At 37.4% G+C, this 20,791-nt stretch overlaps 1 protein-coding gene across 1 annotated transcript in view; it reads right to left on the minus strand.

Annotated features, from left to right (window-relative positions):
• Positions 1-20,791, minus strand: part of ANGPT1 (angiopoietin 1) — a 165,105-nt gene that overhangs the window by 10,957 nt on the left and 133,357 nt on the right. Inside the window, exon 8 of the mRNA XM_065628102.1 lies at positions 1,353-1,483. Within this exon, the coding sequence (XP_065484174.1) occupies positions 1,353-1,483 (131 nt within the window). The remainder of the gene's footprint in view (positions 1-1,352; positions 1,484-20,791) is intronic.

Here is a 20,791-nt window from a genome sequence, read left to right on the forward strand (position 1 = left end):
GAAAAATCGGCTCCTTAAAGACTTTCCCAACTGGGTCATTTCCAATCAGTAAAAGAGAATGAGGATCCAGGTTGCGCATTTGATATAAATTCACACTGATGGGAACCCATCTTGTGTTAGTAGATGATAACTTTAGAGGCTCACATATTCCTGAATGTGGCCTGAACTGGATTCAGTTAAAGTGCCAGTAACCACAAAAATCAGTTTAACAGCCTGATCCAAAATACTGAATAATTTATATGCTATAGGATTATTTCCAGGAAAGTTAGAAATCATTGACGGAGACTCTCCAAAGGAGAGCAGATATGAAGATAATGGCCTTGGTCCTACAGTCAATGAGCCAAAGAATCTCAGTTTAGACCAAAGAATCCCACTTTAGGCTTTCTGCTTTAAATGTGTTGTCCTAGAGATAAAAATGGACTTACACATGCAGGGACTAGAAATAAGCATCATTTGCCAGAGAAATTTCCCACTATTGTGCAGCGCTTTAGGTGTCTGTATGGGGAGATAATCTCTAATATTCCCTCTCTGCATTGGAGGGAACAAATGTTCGGTCATATACACTCATTCACAGTCAGACTGACTTGGTGATTTAAACTATCCCAGTATAACCTCTCTGTGCTCTCCCCCACCTTGACTCTTCTTTCTTTCCTTCTGCAGCTTGATTCAGCTCCCTAGGGATACTGTTTTAAACCTCCCAGAACAGTTAAGTGCCACAATTTGAACAGGGGGTTGCGGGTCTAGTCTTTCACAGATGAGTGAACAAGCCATCACATTAACTATGTCTATAAGTTTATATGGCTATACGTCTATATGTCTGTATGCCTATTTGTATCATGCTCATATAAAACAGAAAGCTGAATTATTATAATTATTTCAATAACAGAATCACACCCCTAAGTGAAATAGATATATCTTAGGTCCAGAGTCTGATTGTTTTTAAAATTTACCTTCTATTTCCCTGCATTTTCTCTCTTCTTTCTCAATGATTCTTCCACTTCTCACAAAGTTCTTTCCCCATTCTGATCTCTTAGCTTCTCTTCTCTTATTTTGCCTTTCTTGCCCCAACAATATCACTACCTTATGCTTTCCTCTTTAACACTGTTGCAACAGCTTCAGTGCAGAAATGTACTGACTGCATCTCTGAATAATCCCTTCCCTGCTGATAAGAATCTTGAGGCATTGGCACTACTACTATATATATCTATATATAAAACAGTTGTAGTAATGATAACAAAAAGAATTTTCACACCGAACTTACACATCCATAGATGCAACTTCATCCATAGTTGCTCTAGGAAAACAGAACAGATCCCTATCAACGTACCACAGATTTTTAGAGTTGTACTCACCTCCAGTCAACATGAGAGCACATTTACACATGCAGTTGTCATTGTCAGCATCTTTTGTACTGAACTCAGCACCATGTAAGATCAGGCTACTCTGTTTTCCAGCTGTTCCACTGTGACCTTTTAAATAAAGCCTGAAACAGCAAGAGAAAACAATCAGTGTCACCAAAAAGAAAAATAAAAGATCCAGATTTCTTTCCACATCAGGTTTGCCTTGTATGAAGGACACTCAGAAAATTCAGAAATGTCTGTGTTTTGGCTCAATCTCTTTGTCGTTTCAGGTGTAAAATAGTGATATTTAGGGTTTTTCAATGTATCTGTAGTAGCACATTGTCCCTGTCCCAGAGCAGAACTGAGCACAAGGAATCTGCACCAGGAAATACAACAAAGTAGAGGGAGTCAGAGACAGAAAAGAGAATGAGGAGAAGTGCCCAGAGATCTGGAATACATTGACAGAATAATTGAGTATTTGAGTAGCTGGTTTCTTTACTATGGCACAGAAACAGCACTCTCAGTTAACAGCAACCACATTATTAATCCCTGGGCTCGAAAGAGGATTTCAGCAGTCTCAGAATTTTTAATTCCACCAGTTACAACACAAGCCAGCAACCCAGTTCTGCCAAAGCTGTCTCTGAGTGATGAATGGAGAATAACTTAGAGTTCAAGCCACAAAAGTCTCCATGATTTGCAATGCTAAATATCCTTTTTCTTAAGGACCCTTGTCAACTAGTTGAAATCACCACCATGAGTGAGGAGCCTGAGCCCAGCTCCAGCAAGTAACATAGCATTTGTGGTAGTCAGTGTTGTAATGCCCAAAGCCAAGTGTGCCAACTTCAGGGGTGCTGAATGAAGTAAATGTTGGAGACCTGGTTATGTCTGACCTGAGTTCACAATTTCAGAGACATGCAATAGAATAGAAGAGAAGAGAAGAGAAGAGAACAGAAGAGAAGAGAACAGAAGAGAAGAGAAGATTTTAATGTTGCGTGCCACCTGATTTGAGCCTGATGATTAAATACCTTCGGGCTTAATCCTTAAAGTAACTTTTATATATACATAAATACACACACATACGCATATGAAATTATTGGATTAAATATAAACACCATGAATAGCCAAATATCTTTAGATAGCACCAAAATGGATAAGGTGAAGTGTGAGCTTCAATAAAAGATAATGAAAATTCTTAGAAATTTAACAAGGAACAACCTAGGAACAGGAATCCAGGAAGGTCATTGCTTTATGCTATTGTCCAATCACAGTGGCAATTATGCCATAATTACCATGTTAATCTATCAAAGGATGCTTATTTTAGACAAGATTAAGATATGTCTTTGCTCATGTTCATTTCTTTGTTTCATACAAACAAATGGCTGGAGCTGATCCCATCTTCTTTGATTGGAATTTTGCCTTGTTTTGCAAGCTGTGCCTAATTTTTTTTGTAGAACAAAATAAACTTCCCTGAGGTTGTGTTGACAGAAAAATTACTTTGTCACATGATATCTACAATCAGATTTTAAATGGCCATACATCCTCACTAGATCAGCAACACCAAAGCTCACAGAAGTCTCATAAAGTCAGTATAAAAAGCAAATGCTATTTACTTAATCAGAAAGACAATGCTAGCCAGATCTTTTTATTAACAATCAAAACAATAAAATCCACTTAGTCCCATAAAAATCATATAATGTAAGAAATAGTAAAGAAATGAATAATACTTGGTATACAACATTTTCCCCAGTGGGGTAGGGCATTAGGATTATTTACAAGATCATACTCTCGTCCTGATATTTTATTAACATTCCACTCAACACAGATTTAGATCTTGCCAGTTATGTTTGACTTCCCTCAACATCATTTGTCTAGTAGGTCTCCAGCGACTTTAAAAGGATAAAGCTTAGCTTAGCTCTATACTCTAGTAGGCTTACCATCCTGCAACAGTGTACAGATGAACCACAGAGTGAAACAGTAATTCTCGAGCTTTGGGCTCCAATTCCCTGAATTGGAATTGCCCAACAGCTAGGAAAAATTGATACTGCAAAGTTTCAGGTATAATCAGAAACCAAAATTGGTTCTAAAGCAGTCAGTTCGCCTCTTTCTGAGCTTTAGTCCAAGCCATATGGCACAAACTAGCCTGACTTGAGATTGCAGGTCTGCATAGCAGTAGGGTAACTGATGAACTTGCGAGCTCCCAGGCAGCAGGAGATATCCTGTCACTTAGCTTTAGTTATTTTTTTATTATTCTCAGATTCAGATTGGTAGGATCGAACCTTTAAAATAAATACTGAATAACTACCAGGACAAAATTAAAAAAGATGGCAATTCAGGGTAGAGTTCCTCTTGGTTGTTCTTGAAGGAGACAAAAGAAAGGAAGTTAAAAATACAAAGCAATTAATTACAGTCAAATGTCAAGGAGCAGTTTCAGGACTACATCTCCAGTCTTCCCACTTGCTCACAGCAGGGAAATTCTGAAGGTTAGGGAAAGCAGTGGAAACACTACTCAGATTTATAAATTAGGTGGGAAAAGCAAATTCAAGCTCAAATAAGATGAACAAGTCTACTTTACCTGTACACAGCAGAATTAAAATAGCAACGAATAAGCACTAGCAAGGAAATAATGAGTAAGTAGGAATAAGAGAAAAGCTACATGTGTATATTAAGTTTTGAGGACTTCTCATGACATTTTTTTTGAAATTCTAAGATCACTATGGGGAACACAGCAGCTGATAGCATTCATTGAGGGACTAGCAGCTTTCCTAGTTGATGTACTTAAGAAGAAACGGCACATGTGAAAAAAAAAAAAAGTTACAACAGTTTCCCCTTATCTAGCATGAGAGTTAGCAATTCCCCTGCATTTTTTTCCTTTTGATATTACAGCGATGGCAGCTTGGAATCTATACACACAAATGGTGAGGAAGAACTCTCTTAAGCATGTTTTGCTTATCACCATTCCTACTGTCTGACACAACTATATGCAGTCCCTTGAAACCAAAGCAAGGTATATGGCATGGAAAGAATAGTTCTGAAAATATTACATAAACAACTGCAGGGCAGCCTGAAAAGCCAAATTCATACCAGAAATTTTTCCTTTTGAAGTGATTAGATTACCTGGAATTCTTCTTTGAAATACATATATCTTAGCTGTGTTCACACTATGTTTGATGACTTTAACAGATGAAGCTGGGATACTTCCAAATAAATTACAAAAGCATTTGTATATTTCTGCAACATGCGGTTATTGAGATTGTAACATACAGAACGAGATATTAAAAAATCCAAGAAATAAACGCAATCATAAATCCAGGCAAAAAGGTTGTGCGCTAAATATTATTGAAAGTGTAGGAAATGGTTTCTAGTTCAGTGCTTGCATGTAGAGTCCCTGACCTTAGAATTTCTATTTATTTATTTATTTTTACTAGAAGTAGCAAGAGGTCTGGAGGACTCCCAGCATTTAATGTTAGCTACTTCTTTCTCCACATTTGTTCCGTTAGAGTCATTAGAGATCACTCAGTCCTTCATTTAAAGCAGTCCCTCAATGAAAAAGCTACCGAGTCATATCCAGCTTTGTTAGTGAGTAATGCATACTTTGTAAATAAATAAAAACCATACCAGCTTACTGCGAACTTTAACAATCATCATTAAGAGAGGTAGAGTATCATCTCAAGCACGTCAGTGTGCATGATCTTAAGTATTTTAATGAGTTAAGATCAAACTTCATCATTGGCACAGTCCTAAAAATTTGAGCACAAATCTCCATGACTGGAATTCATAAACATGAGTAATGGCCTAAGATTCTTAACCATTAAATTGAGAAAAACAGGAGTCTTGAAGTAGGATTTAAAAGATTCAGCATGATGAATGGAGAGGGACACATCAAAGCTTGCCTTTAGGAAATACTGGAGAGTACCCTGTTTCCTCAAAAAGACAAGGTCTTATATGAATTTTTGCTCCAAAACTTACTACTTTTTTGCATGTATAGTTGCCTGGACACTATTTAAATCGACTTTTTAATGAACTGTAACTAGGGCCTATTTTTGGAGTAGGGCTTATATTTCGAGCATCCTCAAAAATCCTGAAAAATCATGCTAGGGTTGTTTTCAAGGTAGGTCTTATTTTTGGGGAAACAGGGTAGGATGCCTCCAGATTTCCACCTTCCTTTTGTCTCTCTCTGCAGTCTAAAACATCTGTCTCTGCTGCATGCTCATTCCACATGGCTGACAGGAAGGAATCCCAAATTCTGATCCCTCCTCAAGGGAGGCATTGTTAATTTCCGTTTCAAGGATAATTTAATAAAATGGATGCTTGAGGATCAGAATCCTATACCCAAAATTTCTTATTCTGAGCCCTCACTGGGTTTCCATTTTTTCCTAACTTCAATAGGAGTGGAGGGCACCTACAGCTCAGGCCTTCTTCTAACCTGCTGGTCACCACTTACGCCTGGTGTGTGGGAATGCCTCTACACAGGTAAGTGTGAACAAATATAAACACACACTGACTGTCCTGCATGTAAGGCATGTGAAAGGTGTCTTTGTTATAAAAACCCATATGACTGCCATTATTTTGTCCTCTAGTTTTGAAATGTCTGAGGTTGAGGATGGATTTCATTTGTGCCTTCTATCTGGTTCACATTTGCCTCTAAGTTATAGGTAGCCTCAGTTTGTGAAATGAAACCCACTCCTAAAGAGGATGAATTTGGTAGAGTTTTATGAATTGCTGTGTTAGTTAACTAAATTTAATTTATAATGATATTTAGGTGATTAAGTCTGTTTGTGAACCAAAGCCCACTGGCCTGTGACTATTTAGGAGGACCTGGTAAGAGATTATTCTCAGGTTACTTTTTAAATTCTAGACATTAATTGTAATAATACTAAGGAAAGAACACCCCCCCCCAAGAAAAAAAAACAAAAAAACCCACTAAAAAGCAACCAACCAACAAAACCCAAACACCTTCAAAACCAGATAGCAGCTTTAAGTTCAGATTTTTTCTCAAAGGTGCTTTGATTAATTATTTGAGGATCAAAAATCATTTGTTTATCAATGAATAAAACTTAATGTCTACTGAAGTAATATTAAAAACTGACTCCTTGTAAAGTTTCCCAGAGTGCCTTTTCCTGAATATATTAAAAACTGCATGAAGTCTACCAAGAGTAACAGTTGTCCCTGAATAGCAAAAGCACCTCTGTAATAATGACTTCTTCCAAATATTTAATGATAGATAATCTATTGTGAACAGGATGCAAAATCTAAATAATCACTTTAGAGAAAAACTGCTATCACTGAGGTTGAAGCTACAATGCCTGTCAAAAGTTAGGTAAAGATAGAACTATATATAATGTGGTAACTATCAGAGAAGCCTAACCCTGGTAGTCAACTTTTTCATCATTTAATACTCCCACTAAAGGATAAAGAGAAACATCCCTTGTGTGTGCTAATTTGTAAATTCAGTGGAAAGACCATCTCCTTGTTGGAAATAGAGCACGAGCCATCTGTGGTGATTGGAGAGGTCCCTGTGAGTTAGAACTTTGAAGAAGCAAACATAACCTAGCCATGAATAAGAAACACAGCCACACATTACAGCAACTATACAATAGTCTAGTGAGCCTTGCTGTTGAACTAAATGAGAATTTATGCAAATAATACAAAAAATTTGATTTTTCTATATTTATTTAATAATTGACAAAAGACTTGTACTCATTGGGAACAGGCATACTGAGCAGGGGTAATTAAAAGGCATCCAAATTTACTCTCAGGGAAATTTTTCCTACCATGAAGCAAATGACCTGTCAAACTGCTGCATTCAGACAGCTGGTGCTTTGTCACAGCTTACAAAAAATTTTTTAAAATGTGTTTATTCTGGACAGTGCACAAGCAAACATATGCTTCTACTACTCGAAATACATGCTACAGAAGCCACAGAAACAGTCGCTGTGGCAGCGTGAGCTGCTAGGGCTGCAGCTGATGTCAGGGACATAGTGGTGATGGAGAGGAAACATACGGCAACACTGTTTTTTACTGCTAACAGGGAAAGCAACACATTTAAAGGCTACTATCACAATGATGTGTTGAGCAGAAATAATTCCCTCTACTCTAATCTCTCACCAAACACAGCACAGAAGAGATACATTAATCTGATACTACCATTTTCTGTTAAAACTATTTTTCAACACAGTACTTATTAAAACAAAATCATCCACCATTTTTTTTCTCATGGAAATCTGAAATGAAAGTTTTTACTTATTGAATTTATTACTTCTATTACAGAAAAGCTAAATTCTTGCTACAGAAAAAGAAAAGAAAACCACTCTCTCATCAGCTAAGATTTCCTGTTGCTACAAAAACTACCATTTTTGTTCTGATTCATGGCTGTATAATACATAATAAGTTCTTTTTAAAATAGAGGGACTGTATTAATTTCAAACTTGAAATAACTAGAGATGATCAATGTTTTAGACAGACATATAAACACCGAACATATACTAAGATGATAATGCAAATTGTTTTGTTAGCATTGAAGATAGATGAACTTCTCAAAAAATAAAATACAAAATTAGAACTTATCTGAACAGTTGCCCAGGACACAGGCAAAGCCAAGGTTAGAGAAATTTGGTTATGTTAAAACGTAAAAGTAATTTGCTCCCTACTCAGCTACACTTCCTGGGTTAAGCTGAAGCCAACAGCAGAAATGCCAAAATTGATTCTCAAGTGATTTTTCAGCACAGAAATACAGTTATCCTCCAGAGAAACTCATATTTTAAAAGTTTCTAAGTTTTATATAAGTAATCAGACCTTCTTCTGCTTATCTTTGCTGAACTGCTGAAACTTGTGATGTTTGTGTATTTTCATTTAAGGATCTGGTTTACAGCCATTGAAGCTAGTGGAAGAGTTCAGTGAACGTTGCTTTTAAGTTTTATTTATCTGTTTGAAAATTCAGTAAAAGAGACCCACACAACTCCAGTAAAAATTAAACTTAATAATTCTTCCAAAAAATGCTTAAAGCTCCAAAATTCTCTTAAATATAGTTTGTTGAAATCCATTCAGATGTATTGCAATAGTGGATTTCTTAAATCTACGCTTTAGTTGTACTGAGGGTGACATTAATTACACACTATCATCCACATAGGTTGTATATTATCCTAATTAACTGTTTTAGATAAAATTGAAATGGAAAACTTCATGTATCAGCATGCTGTCAGTGCCAACTTTTACTCTGATCACTACTGTAGAGATAGTAACTTCTTTTTAGCCTGTAGTGGCATTGAAAATTATCGTTTCCAGGCCACAGTAAAATATTTATCACAGAATTTACTTAATTGAAAGTAATTCATCATAAGTAACTGCAAAATTTACAAATATCATAGATACACTTATGTTAAAAATTTATATAACTCTTACTGAGATATGTTGGTGTTTGGAAATTGATGTGTTTAAACAGTGTATAATCAATGTGGATTGTGGGAGTTAGGGTTTTGATTTATTTTTTGGTGGGGTTTTGGGGTGTGGTGTTTTGGGTTTTTTTCCTTTGCAAAGAGTGTGCTGGAATTATGGCTGAATTTAACTACAGTTGTGCTACAAGAAATTTAAATAGACCATCTCTACTTTTGAATTATGCTAATTAAAACTTTTTTATGCTGTATGTTTTGTTTGCAATTAGAAGAAGAAATATATGAAGATGCCATTTAAATATGTTGATTCTTTTCCATTTACAGAGATGCAAAAGTAAATATAGCTAAATGTGTTTTCTATTTTCCCCAGTGTTTACCTGAAATTATGATATCAATAAAACCTAATTATGGATGACTGTTATAAATTAATAAATATTATTTTTAAAAATAGAGTTTAAAAGTCTTCACATTTGAAAGGACTTTTAAAAGTCCTAACATTTCCAGAAAAAAATGCATTATCTGTTCATTCAGCAATCACATATTCTCATTATTTTCAGATTCACTGGAATAACAAAGTATTAGGCTTATTACAAGAAAATTCAGAAGTTTATTCATACATAAACTTTTTTCTCATTAGGAAGCCACTGCAGGTGAGTTTTATACATGCCTAATTCTTGAGGTTCCATAGACTGTATCCGTATTTTATTTTATTTTGTATGTGAATAAACAATATAAAAAACTTTCTAAGTGGAGATAGCTTTTTATTTCATCTGAATACTGGACCCTTGATGTTTTCCTAATGGTGTACATTCAATCAAAGGTTTGTATAGCTTAGCAGAAAACTGCTGTCTACCTGAAACAAGCCACTATCCCAAGGATTTGCACTAGCTTTCAGAGCAGAAATTGATGATATATTTTAAGTGATATTGGCTCCTTCCTTAGTATTAGACTGTTTCTCTAAAGTTCCATGGTCATGATAACATCTCAGGTCACAAACCAGGCAGTGAGATAGCTAACGCCTAGGCAAGCCTGCCCTGCAGATAAAAAACAGATCAAGAGTAGTATATAGTACCACAAACTATTCAGTTTGCTATGACAGCAAGTGGTAAGAATCAGATAAGGGAGGAGGAGAAAAATTAAAGCAAAACCAAGGACCAACACTGAGATGATATCTTTAGATTCCAAAGATTTTGCATAAAATAAAGTGGTATGATGTCCTTGAAATAACCTGTTACAAAAATGCCACTGAGGCTGAAATACCTCTTATAAGGAAACAGCTCTTGTGATTCATTTTATGGAAACGTTTACGTTTTTCCACAGAGAAAGTAAAATGCTGTCATTCTGTATAAGAATCATGCCTGCTTCACACAGGTGTATATTGTTTGAAGTTGTGTGAAATAACTAAGGTTGTTGGCTAAAAAAAGCAATAAGAGGCGCACTAGCTCACAGAATCCCTGACTTGCAATATGAGTACTGAACTTTGTTTTTCTCACACTGAATGTTGTATGAGATGTAACCTGTAACCACCATTAAGAAATTATTTAAATACTGAATTGGACATAATATGTAGATTGAATAACCTTTTTCCCCATATTTCCACTGGCACAATAGTTAGTAAACAGTGTAAGGTATCTTTAAAACATCTATTTTTTTTTTCTCCTTATGAAGAGCTTGAACATAAGGAAAACGGTCACTATTGATAGAAGCGGAAATAGTCAGCAATTAATTTTTCATCAATTTTTTGATGGTTTATACTTCATTCTGTGCTAGCGGTACAATCTTCTTTCATAATTGTGCTCATTTGGGCATTGTCAGATTCTGGTTTTGAACTATTTCCAGTGTTAATGACCTAATGACCCTCTCAAATCATACTACAGCATTACTCTAATGTGGCTGGAATGGAATGAGTTTGCAGCTGCCAACAGACCGGGATTTAAAGAAATAACTTAATGAATAACGCATTAAAATAAATATTTTGTGTTCTGCATGGGATTTTCAAGATTTATGATGGGATTCATGTCAAGAGATGTGTGCTTCCTGCTGGGTGAATCCCAGAGGAAAATGTAGGGACGTTTTGGGGGGATATTATTTTCAAAGCAAAATGTTAATCGGGATTTCCATTCACTTACCTATGTTTGAATTTGTTCAGTCCTGATGAATAGGACAATTCACAATTTATTATTTGCTACTAATTAGATTAATGAGGCTTGATCTGGTGGCTGTGAACTCAGACTCAAGACATCAGTGAACAGTAAGGGATGTTGAAGAATCACTTTGGGGAGATGACAGGAAATGCAATCATTTCCTAGTACAGAAACAATATAAGGTAGCATTAATGACAATGTAATTGTCATGGTCTCTTTCTGACAATAATACATAGTTGTTTGGTGGGTTTTTTTACATTTTTATTTTATCTGAAAGAGTGTATGATGGTAATAAAATAAGAGTGACTTGACCTTCAGTGAGAGCTCTGGTGGCCCCGCCTCAGCAAAGTACTTAGTGTGTGCTCAAAATAAAATAAAAATGCCTAAGTGCATTGCTGAATGAGGACGTAAGTACACTTCAAAAAAACCTGAAAAACAAGAGGAGGGGAAGGAGAAGAAGACCAAGGTGGGGAAGAGAAAGGAAAGGCTACTCCTATTCATATGGTATCATTCACACCAACAATATGACACCTAGTTTTTGATTAAAGGTTTATGATATTGAAAATAGGATGTAGAACGAAAATACTTATATAACTCAAGCATGTCCCACCTCCAGCCTGGATAATATGCAACAGGTCTGGCTTGATCCTTTTACTCATTAGTGGCTGTATTGTACCACATGCTGGGCTCATCCTCTGCCCTTTGTCTCCATTATCATACAAAGGTTAGGCTTTCATTTTAAGGGCTACTATCTACGAAAAGGCAACAAATTTTAAAAGTGACTGATGCACAGAGAGTTCTGTGAAGTGTTTGTAATTATTTGAAAAATAAATATTGGCTTCAGTGTTTGCTTGGTTTTCTTAATGCAAAATTAAGTTTAAAAAATGCCAAAATGAGTTATGTGGCACTAAGACCTCTGTAGAAAAATATAAACAGAACTGTTAAAACATATTTCAACTCCCTTGGCGTCATTTGTGGCCCACAAACAGTCACATATGAGTGAAAGGTTCACTGACTGTCACCCATTTATGATCCAAGTTCTTTGCCGGTGCCACACTGACCAGGCTAACAGGGATCAGCATGTCTTACACGTTTTCTTTTCCTCTAAAAACCCAGGTCATGACCTTATAAGAGCTGTGATTCACAGTAATTACTTCTTTGGTTCAAATGGCATTGAGACTGGTACAAAGAGGTTTCACTTCAGTGCAACTGAATTATAATGCTAAATAAAAGAAAATAGAACACAGACGGTGCACGTGCACTGGGTCAGGTGTGGTGAGCTGTTCCAGCACTGATTTAAAATTGGAAACACACCAGCCTCTAGTATCTGATGAACCAGAAGAATGGAGACTAGACTCTGTATGGCATCACACACTCATTCGTCTTTTTCTAATTAGGCTTCTGTTGTTATTGAGTATCTCTTTCTTCCACTATAGTAAAGGTTTATTTAAACTTTGTAGACCAATCAAACAACAGAAAGTACACTGCATCAGATACCACAATACTTCTGTTCTCTGATGTTCAAAGCTGATATTTTTTGTAGGTTTACGTAAATTAGTAGTTCTTTAGACATGATGTATACCTCTGCTTTGTGCTCTGATCTGCTGCATTGCTGCTGTGGACCAAATAATGAATAATATAACTTTTTTTTTTTCCATTACTTTAGAGAGAGACAGAGAAAATCAAGTAAGTTTCCATTTGACAGGGAAAAAACAAAACAAAACAAAACAACCAACCAAAAAACCACATCAAAAAACAACAACAAGCTCTTGAAGACTGATGCAATGAATTACTCTAGAAAAATCTGTGATGATCCCTTTCCCAAATTCTCTCCAAGCCTCACAGGTACTCTTGACTTTTAGACTCATCAAAGAAGCGATCTCACAGAAAATATCACACCACTTTGCTGGTATTATCCTGAAAATATAGTGAATCAGTGTGGAAAGTGTTTTCAGAATCAGACTCTAGAAACACTTCCCAGTAGCCCTGTTAATGATAAAAGGGGAAAAAAACAAACCCTGGAGTTGGTTGGCTGGGCAGTTGGTAACGAACTTCAGAGACTTTAACCACAAACATACTAGGTTAAATGAGGGTCACTCAAAGAATTTCTGCATGTGTTTTTGCAGGCAGATGAAAGCTTGCTCTGTCAGGTCTCTGAGCAGACATGAGCTCATTCTGCCCACACTCTGTCCTGGCTGGAAGCTGTGCTGTTGCAATAAGCACAACACGGAGCCTACTCAAGGGCAGGATGTATTAGCATGGGCTTGACGCCACATTGACAGGTCTACTGAGCTTCTGTTTAGCTCAGAGAGTGGGCAGAGAGTCAACAGCTATGTGGGCACAGAGAGCGCACATCTCTTTGAGAGAAACTGCACAGAGGAGGCCTCCAGGTCCCGTTCTTCTTTGCTTCTGCATTGTGGAGAACTTGAGTTTGGATTTTTGGCAAATGGTGAAAATTGTGGACATTTCAGAAAATTTTCTAAGCAGCATTATTATATTTTTTTTAATCTGAAGATATTGGCACTAATGCTAAATGAATTCGTTATAGTATCGTAAACCTTTGGTGGTCAAGTTCACTTTGATGAAGATCTTGGTCACTCACAGGAAGAATACATTTTTTCTAACTGAAATAAGAGACACATCTCATTCTTGGTATTCACATGTCAGTGTTTTCTGGACTGGCATTTGCAAGTGCCAATTTCTTCAGTTTTGATCAGGGTTATGACAAGAATAATGTCGAAGTCAAACATCTTGAGCTGAACCTGAATTTGGACCCTGAAAACGTACTCTGCTTCCCAGCATTCACAGGTAATAGTGAGGAGAATTATAGAATTGCAGAATATGCATTAAAGAAACTGTTCTAATACAGAGATATTTTGTAATTCTAAATTTTAATGAGATTTTTTTTCTCATTCCACATTTTACTTTTACATTAGTCTCTCACAGTCCTTTACTGTTTGCACCCTTAAACTTATAGATTCATTATCACAGAATCACAGAATCACAAAATGTTAGGGATCAGAAGGGACCTCAAAAGATCATCTAGTCCAATCCCCCTGCCAGAGCAGGAGCACCTAGATGAGGTTACACAGGAAGGCATCCAGGCAGGTTTTGAATATCTCCAGAGAAGGAGACTCCACAAGCTCCCTGGGCAGCCTGTTCCAGTGTTCCGTCACCCTCACTGAGAAGAAGTTTCTTCTCAAATTTAAGTGGAACCTCTTGTGTTCCAGCTTGAACTCATTACCCTTTGTCTTACTGTTGGTTGTCACCGAGAAGAGCCTGGCTCCATCCTCGTGACACCCACCCTTTATATATTTATAAACATTAATGAAGTCATCCCTCAGTCTCCTCTTCTCCAAGCTAAAGAGACCCAGCTCCCTCAGCCTTTCCTCATAAGGGAGATGCTCCACTCCCTTAATCATCTTCGTGGCCCTGCGCTGGACTCTCTCCAGCAGTTCCCTGTCCTTCTTGAACTGAGGGGACCAGAACTGGACACAATATTCCAGATGAGGTCTCACCAGGGCAGAGTAGAGGGGAAGGAGAACCTCTCTCGACCTACTGACCACCCCCCTTCTAATACACCCCAGGATGCCATTGGCCTTCTTGGCCACAAGGGCACAGTGCTGGCTCATGGTCATCCTGCTGTACATCAGGACCCCCAGGTCCCTTTGCCCTACACTGCTCTCTAATAGGTCATTCCCCAACCTGTACTGGAACCTGGGGTTGTTCCTGCCCAGATGTAAGACTCTACATTTTCCCTTGTTACATTTCATTAAATTTTTCCCTGCCCAACTCTCCAGCCTGTCCAGATCTCGCTGGATGGCAGCACAGCCCTCTGGCGTGTCAGCCACTCCTCCCAGCTTGGTGTCATCAGCAAACTTGCTGATAGTACACTCAATTCCCTCATCCAAGTCGTTGATGAATATATTGAATAATACTGGTCCCAGTACTGACCCTTGAGGCACTCCACTAGATACAGGCCTCCAACCAGACTCCGCCCCATTGACCATGACTTTCTGGTTTCTTTCCTTCAGCCAGTTCGCGGTCCACCTCACTACCTGATCATCCAGTCCACACTTCCTCAGTTTAGCCATGAGGATGCTGTGGGAGACGGTGTCAAATGCTTTACTGAAGTCAAGGTAGACCACATCCACCGCTCTGCCATCATCAATCCACCTTGTTATGTCTTCATAAAAGGCTATGAGGTTGGTCAAGCATGACTTCCCCTTGGTGAAGCCATGTTGACTGCTCCTGATGACCCTCTTATCCTTGATATGTCTTAAGATGGCACCAAGGATAAGGTGTTCCATCACCTTCCCAGGGATGGAGGTGAGGCTGACTGGTCTATAGTTGCCTGGATCCTCCTTCTTGCCCTTTTTGAAGACCGGAGTGACATTTGCTTTCCTCCAGTCCTCAGGCACCTCTCCCAATTTCCCAAGACTTGGCAAAGATGATGGAGAGTGGTCCAGCAATGACTTCAGCCAGCTCCCTCAGCACCCACGGGTGCATCCCATCTGGACCCATGGATTTATGGATGTCCAGATTGCCTATGTTACAATTCTGAATCATCAAAGTATCAGTGATTAGCAAATATTAATGAAAGTCTAAATGTTCACACTGTGATGCTGTATCTATAACTTTCGTCATATCCTTACACATACCTCTTATATTTTGTACACAAATTTTCACTATGCTGATCTACATTCGGATAATCATTGTAACTTTTAGAGATTTTTAACACTTACAATGTTATACAAAGATTAAGTAAATTTTAACATTGAAAAGAATACTCAGCTGCTGATTAAGAAAATTATCATAACATTTAAAATTAGTTATTTTGTTATTCAGTTTTTTACAGAAATAGAGCCAAATATCACATCACTTATATCCCTGGGATGGATAGCCTGACTATAAATGGAACCTGATCTTGGTGACGTCTGGATATCCTACACACAATAGTTTTGATATAAAAAAAATCCTCATGGGTGTCAAATATGTGTCAGTGTCTCAACTTCATAAGGTTTTTTTATCCAGGAACTGTTTCATGTCAAAGCCCAGTGGAGACAAAGAAGAGATGTTGCTGGTTTCTCTGCTAAATTCTACCCTAATACAAACATCTGTAGGTTTAAGCTCCGTGTAAATGCTTTGACAGAAGTAAACTAAAGAAACATAGCTCTTCTTGTGTTGTTACTGGCAAAAGTGGGAGCTCTTACCTTAGGACAGTGAGGTCCATTCACACCAGGATTTTATAAACTTTGTTAAAGTGCTTGTTTGACATTCTTTCTTAATACAAATATGTAGAGGTGGTATAAAGCAACAGAGGCTTAAAAGAAAGCAACACTGTCCAAGAAGGATAACAACATAGATTGCTTATAAAGATAATACCAACAAGATATGAGTAGTCATTTTACATTGGAGAACCAAAAAAATGGCCATTATCTTATGAAAGCCTGTGCCGCTTTCTCCTAGATGCCCTGTCATGCTCTACCTCTCCCTGATAGCTGGGGAATAGCTGGTGAAATCTCCAATAGGTAAAAAGATCACTAATGAGTTTCCATGGATATTTTTTCTGCCAATACTTGAATGCATTAAAGAGTGGTCTCAGATTTGTATGACTGTGCAGCAGCCCTCAGCGGGGATTTCACTATACTGTTCTTGCTTTGCGTGATATTGTTCTCACACAAGTGGGTTTGTTTGTTTGTTTGTTTGTATACTTGTTTGTTTTTCTGTAGAGATCCTCACCAGGTCATAAGCAGTTGAGCTATCACCAGTTGTTACTCTCCTCTTCTCATGTAACAACTTATCTGACTGGTTACTTTCCACATAGGAATTGTGGTTTCTATTCACTCAGCAAAAGAAAGGTTTAAAACCACAAAGCTTCCTTCACAATGGTGCCATAACCAGTAACATGTGTCTTACTGCAAGTACAAGTGTAAGTCTGAAGAAGAATTGTTTGTATAGTGTTCAGAGTTCAGAGATAGTCCTCACTGCTTCATAACATATTTGTATAATTTAATCAAAGTGTATTTAATTAAAAATGAGATGAAATCCATAGAGCAGGGAGCATAATCTTAGAATTCCCTCTCACACCTCCTTGAGAAATGAGCCAGTACATATTCACTCAGCAGTGAATTCCTCCCTGCACAGTATCAGAGCTTCATCGAGGAGCGTGTTCCCCTGGAGCAGGGATTGCTGCTTTCTCTTGGGAAGCAATCACTGTGGTCTGGATCCCCTCTGGCAAATGAATGCATTAACCCACCGTCTTTTGTTTCTTTCCTAAGACAGGACATTGTCTTACTTCAGGCTGTGGGCTGTGAACCGTCAGTGGATATAAATGGATTCCTTACTATTTTCAGAATTTCCTAATGGTTAACTCCAGGCAGCTATCTGCTGCCTGATTTGGCTTCTGTCTAAGGAGCTTATCTCTCCCCAGGCATGCACAGAGAATCGAGTGTCTCAGCGAGGGTTCCACAACTCTGTTCCTAGGGCCCAACGGCTTTAATGTTAGCACTGAAAATCTTTACCTCACCTACCTGTAGGAAACCATGTCTGATTTGTGAACAAGAACTTAAATTCATTAATTCCCAAATGATGTTTAAGTCTAGTAGATTGCTACAAACCATTTTTTTTTCAGTAGTTTGAATTGATGTGTTTATTTTATTGTAGATAAGCTTTATGGGAAAATAAGATACTTCTTTTCTTACTCATATATTTCCTTTCTCTTAAAAAATGAATCTAGAAGTCTGGAGGAGGAGACAGTGACATGCCCACTACATCCCATAGTGATAACTTTGGTGGAACTTATTGGAAAACAAGCTTCTCTCCAGCTATGTGTTTGAAAAGCCCTTAAACACCAAAGGAAAGAAAATCTTCTAGAAACTTAAGAGCACAATCAAAATTAATTATTGAAAGTTTCTTATCAATACCCTGTAAAAAATGCTGGAATGTGGGTACATGAAAAGGAATGTATTGAGAAGAGTTATCCAGTTTTGGTGAAGGAAATATATCAATCTGGAGAAGGCAATTGAAAATTATCCAGTTGGAAAAGAATAGAGAAAAGTAAGACTGAAGAGAGCACCAATTTAGAGATGGCTTAAAAGATCTAATAATGAAAATAAATGAATAGATATCTACTTTTTATAGATGAACAAATGGATGCAAAAAAATGGTTAGGTCATTCCTGTACCAGATGTGTTCTAAGTAACTCACATTGGAGGCTTTGCTTTCCTCCTGGAAAGTGAGGCTGCTGTGCAACCAAGAGTGCTGTGCAACCTGCCTACCTTGTAAATCTTGTATGCCAGTACTTTTCTAAAACCTCAAGTAAAGAATTTCCTAGAATTTATTGAACACCTCTGTTAGCTTCCCTCCACATCCTAGATATTACTGCATTAAAGAACTCTAGTGTTATTTGTGATCAAAACAAAACACAAAAGGTAATGTTAGAGGCTTTTAATGGTGTATATTAACGGATACTGTTTGATAAATTGTATCATTTCTGGGCTGACTTTGCATATATGAATTAGTATTTGACTTCTCTAAAAAAAGAGCTTTTCGTATTATCTAAACTGCAGTTCATGCCTGTGATCAATTGGTTTAGAAAGATGAGGAGGTTTATGGTCCTCAAAGTCCTCTGAGCATGTAGATGCTCTTTATCAAAAGGGTCTGAAGACTGATAGCAGCATTCATTTTACATGGAACTGTTTAAGACTAAGGCAGTTAATGGTAGAGCTCTAGTTTCATGGCTGCAGCCTGTGCTCTTTTTCACACAAACATGGCAGTCACTAGATTTTGCAGAGCTGCCAGTCGTGAAGTTTCAGAGGGACAACGAAGAATTACATATCACGTCACGCAGGGCCCATTTTGCTAAATTGAACCTGTTGTCTTGCTTCTTGAAGGGAATACAATACAGAGCCCTCTCGTACCCACCTCAGGAACTGCACATCATCCCGCTTCTATCCATTGCCATCATTCTCTCTCGCTATTCACTTCCCCTTCTCTACTCAGTGCTCCTTTACAGTATTCAGTATATATGCATTCTCATTATATTCCATAACATAGATAAAGAAACCCTCTGTTCCTGCTTCAGGATTGCTGTGACTATTGGATAGTGAACTACAAATGAGCTTTATGTAGTTAGAGGTGGGAAATTATCAGCTGTGGATGGATAGTATACACTGGGATTTATGTGGATTAAGTTACATTTTATTATTTATAAACTCCGTAAGTATTTTTGCACCAATCCCCAGTTAGTCAGAGAAAATATTATATTTCATTTCTGCTTACATTTGGAGATAGCATATGGACTGCCAGTGAGCTTTAGTCACTGATATAGTATAGCAGCACTGGCCTGGTTCCAGAAAGACTTCTGCTTAATGGGCATCAGATTGACTCCCTGCATTTCCAGTACTTAGACTTTATGGAATATTATTGGACTGACAGTGTTCTTATGTAGAATAAAGTTATTTCAGCCAGATATTTATATATACATAGAGACATAAAATCTTTTTTCCATATTATCCATTTTATACCATTGTTTGGTGAAAAAAAATTAAATATATTTTCAAATCATGGAAAGTATGCATACCACAGATATCATTCTGTCCATTAATAGGATTTTGCATGGATATTTCCTCTGAAGTAGACTTGTAAATTAAATTTCAACCTTCCAAAGAAAAGTAAATTACTATGTGTTTAAATTTTTGCATCATGTCTGTTTTTTGAGTTATTCTGTACTTTTCATATTTGGCAAGAAAAGTGCAGGAGTGTGGGCACAGGACTGGGTCTCAGAGGATCTGAGTTTATTTTCTTGCTTTGCTACCGATTTCCTATGTGTTCTCCACTGCACTTTTCTGTCCCCATCTAAGAACAGTCCCTTTGAAGGTTTACTGTAATACAAATAACGCAGTCAGGCTGATTGCCTGTTTTACCTAAGCTACTAAAGGGACACAAGAAAAGAAATGCATCACTGAAAAGCCCGAGGAATAACAAAGAACCACACCAAAAATAAAAATAAGGTTTTGTACACTGAGGAATGGGACAACGGCCTGCTAATGTCCTGCCACTGAAACAGCAATAGTCCGTGGAATATATTTTTAAATGACAGATACACAAAACCAGCTTTCCCCATAAAAGACACACTCACAAATAATACTTCCTTTTACCTATTACATCATTTTCATTAGTACAATTTAAAAGACTGTAGAAAAAATATTGTTTCTCTACTTTACAGGAAGAAATATTATATGAGGAAATTTGTAACGAATTCCAACATTAGTTCAACAATGGTGATTAAATAAATCAATAGACTCCACCTTAAAAAAATCAAAGATTAACATTACATCAAGGCCTTTGGCTCTGGGTTACCTACCATGTTTGCCTAAGAAAATAGAGAGGAATAATACTATTCTTGAAACTAAATATACAAACTCTTATACATACAAGAGCTAAAAAATCCAATACTCTGGGGAGAACTTATTGTGACCTTTCAATACTTAAAGGGGCTTATGAGAAAAATAGTACAAAATTTTAGCAGCGCCTGTTGCAATAGTACAAGGGGTAATGGTTATGAACTAAAAGAGTCTAAATTTAGACTAGATTTAAGGAAGAAATTTTTTACAATAAGGGTGGTGAAACACTGGCCCAGGTTGCCCAGAGAGGTGGTAGATGCCCCATCCCTGGAAACATTCCAGGCCAGGCTGGACGGGGCTCTGAGCAACCTGATCTAGTTGAAGATGTTCCTGCTCATTGCAGGGTGCTTGGACTAGATAACCATTGAATGTCCCTTCCAACCCAAACCATTCTATGATTCTATCATTGTACATTCAACAACTGATACAATTTTCCAAAGTAAAGCCTGGAGAGAAATAGCATTTTGCAGAGCTTGGAAACTGTGCTACCTAGATTTGTATGACTCACAGGA

Source organism: Caloenas nicobarica, chromosome 2 (genome assembly GCF_036013445.1).
Source record: "Caloenas nicobarica isolate bCalNic1 chromosome 2, bCalNic1.hap1, whole genome shotgun sequence".
Classification (NCBI taxonomy): Eukaryota; Metazoa; Chordata; class Aves; order Columbiformes; family Columbidae; genus Caloenas; species Caloenas nicobarica.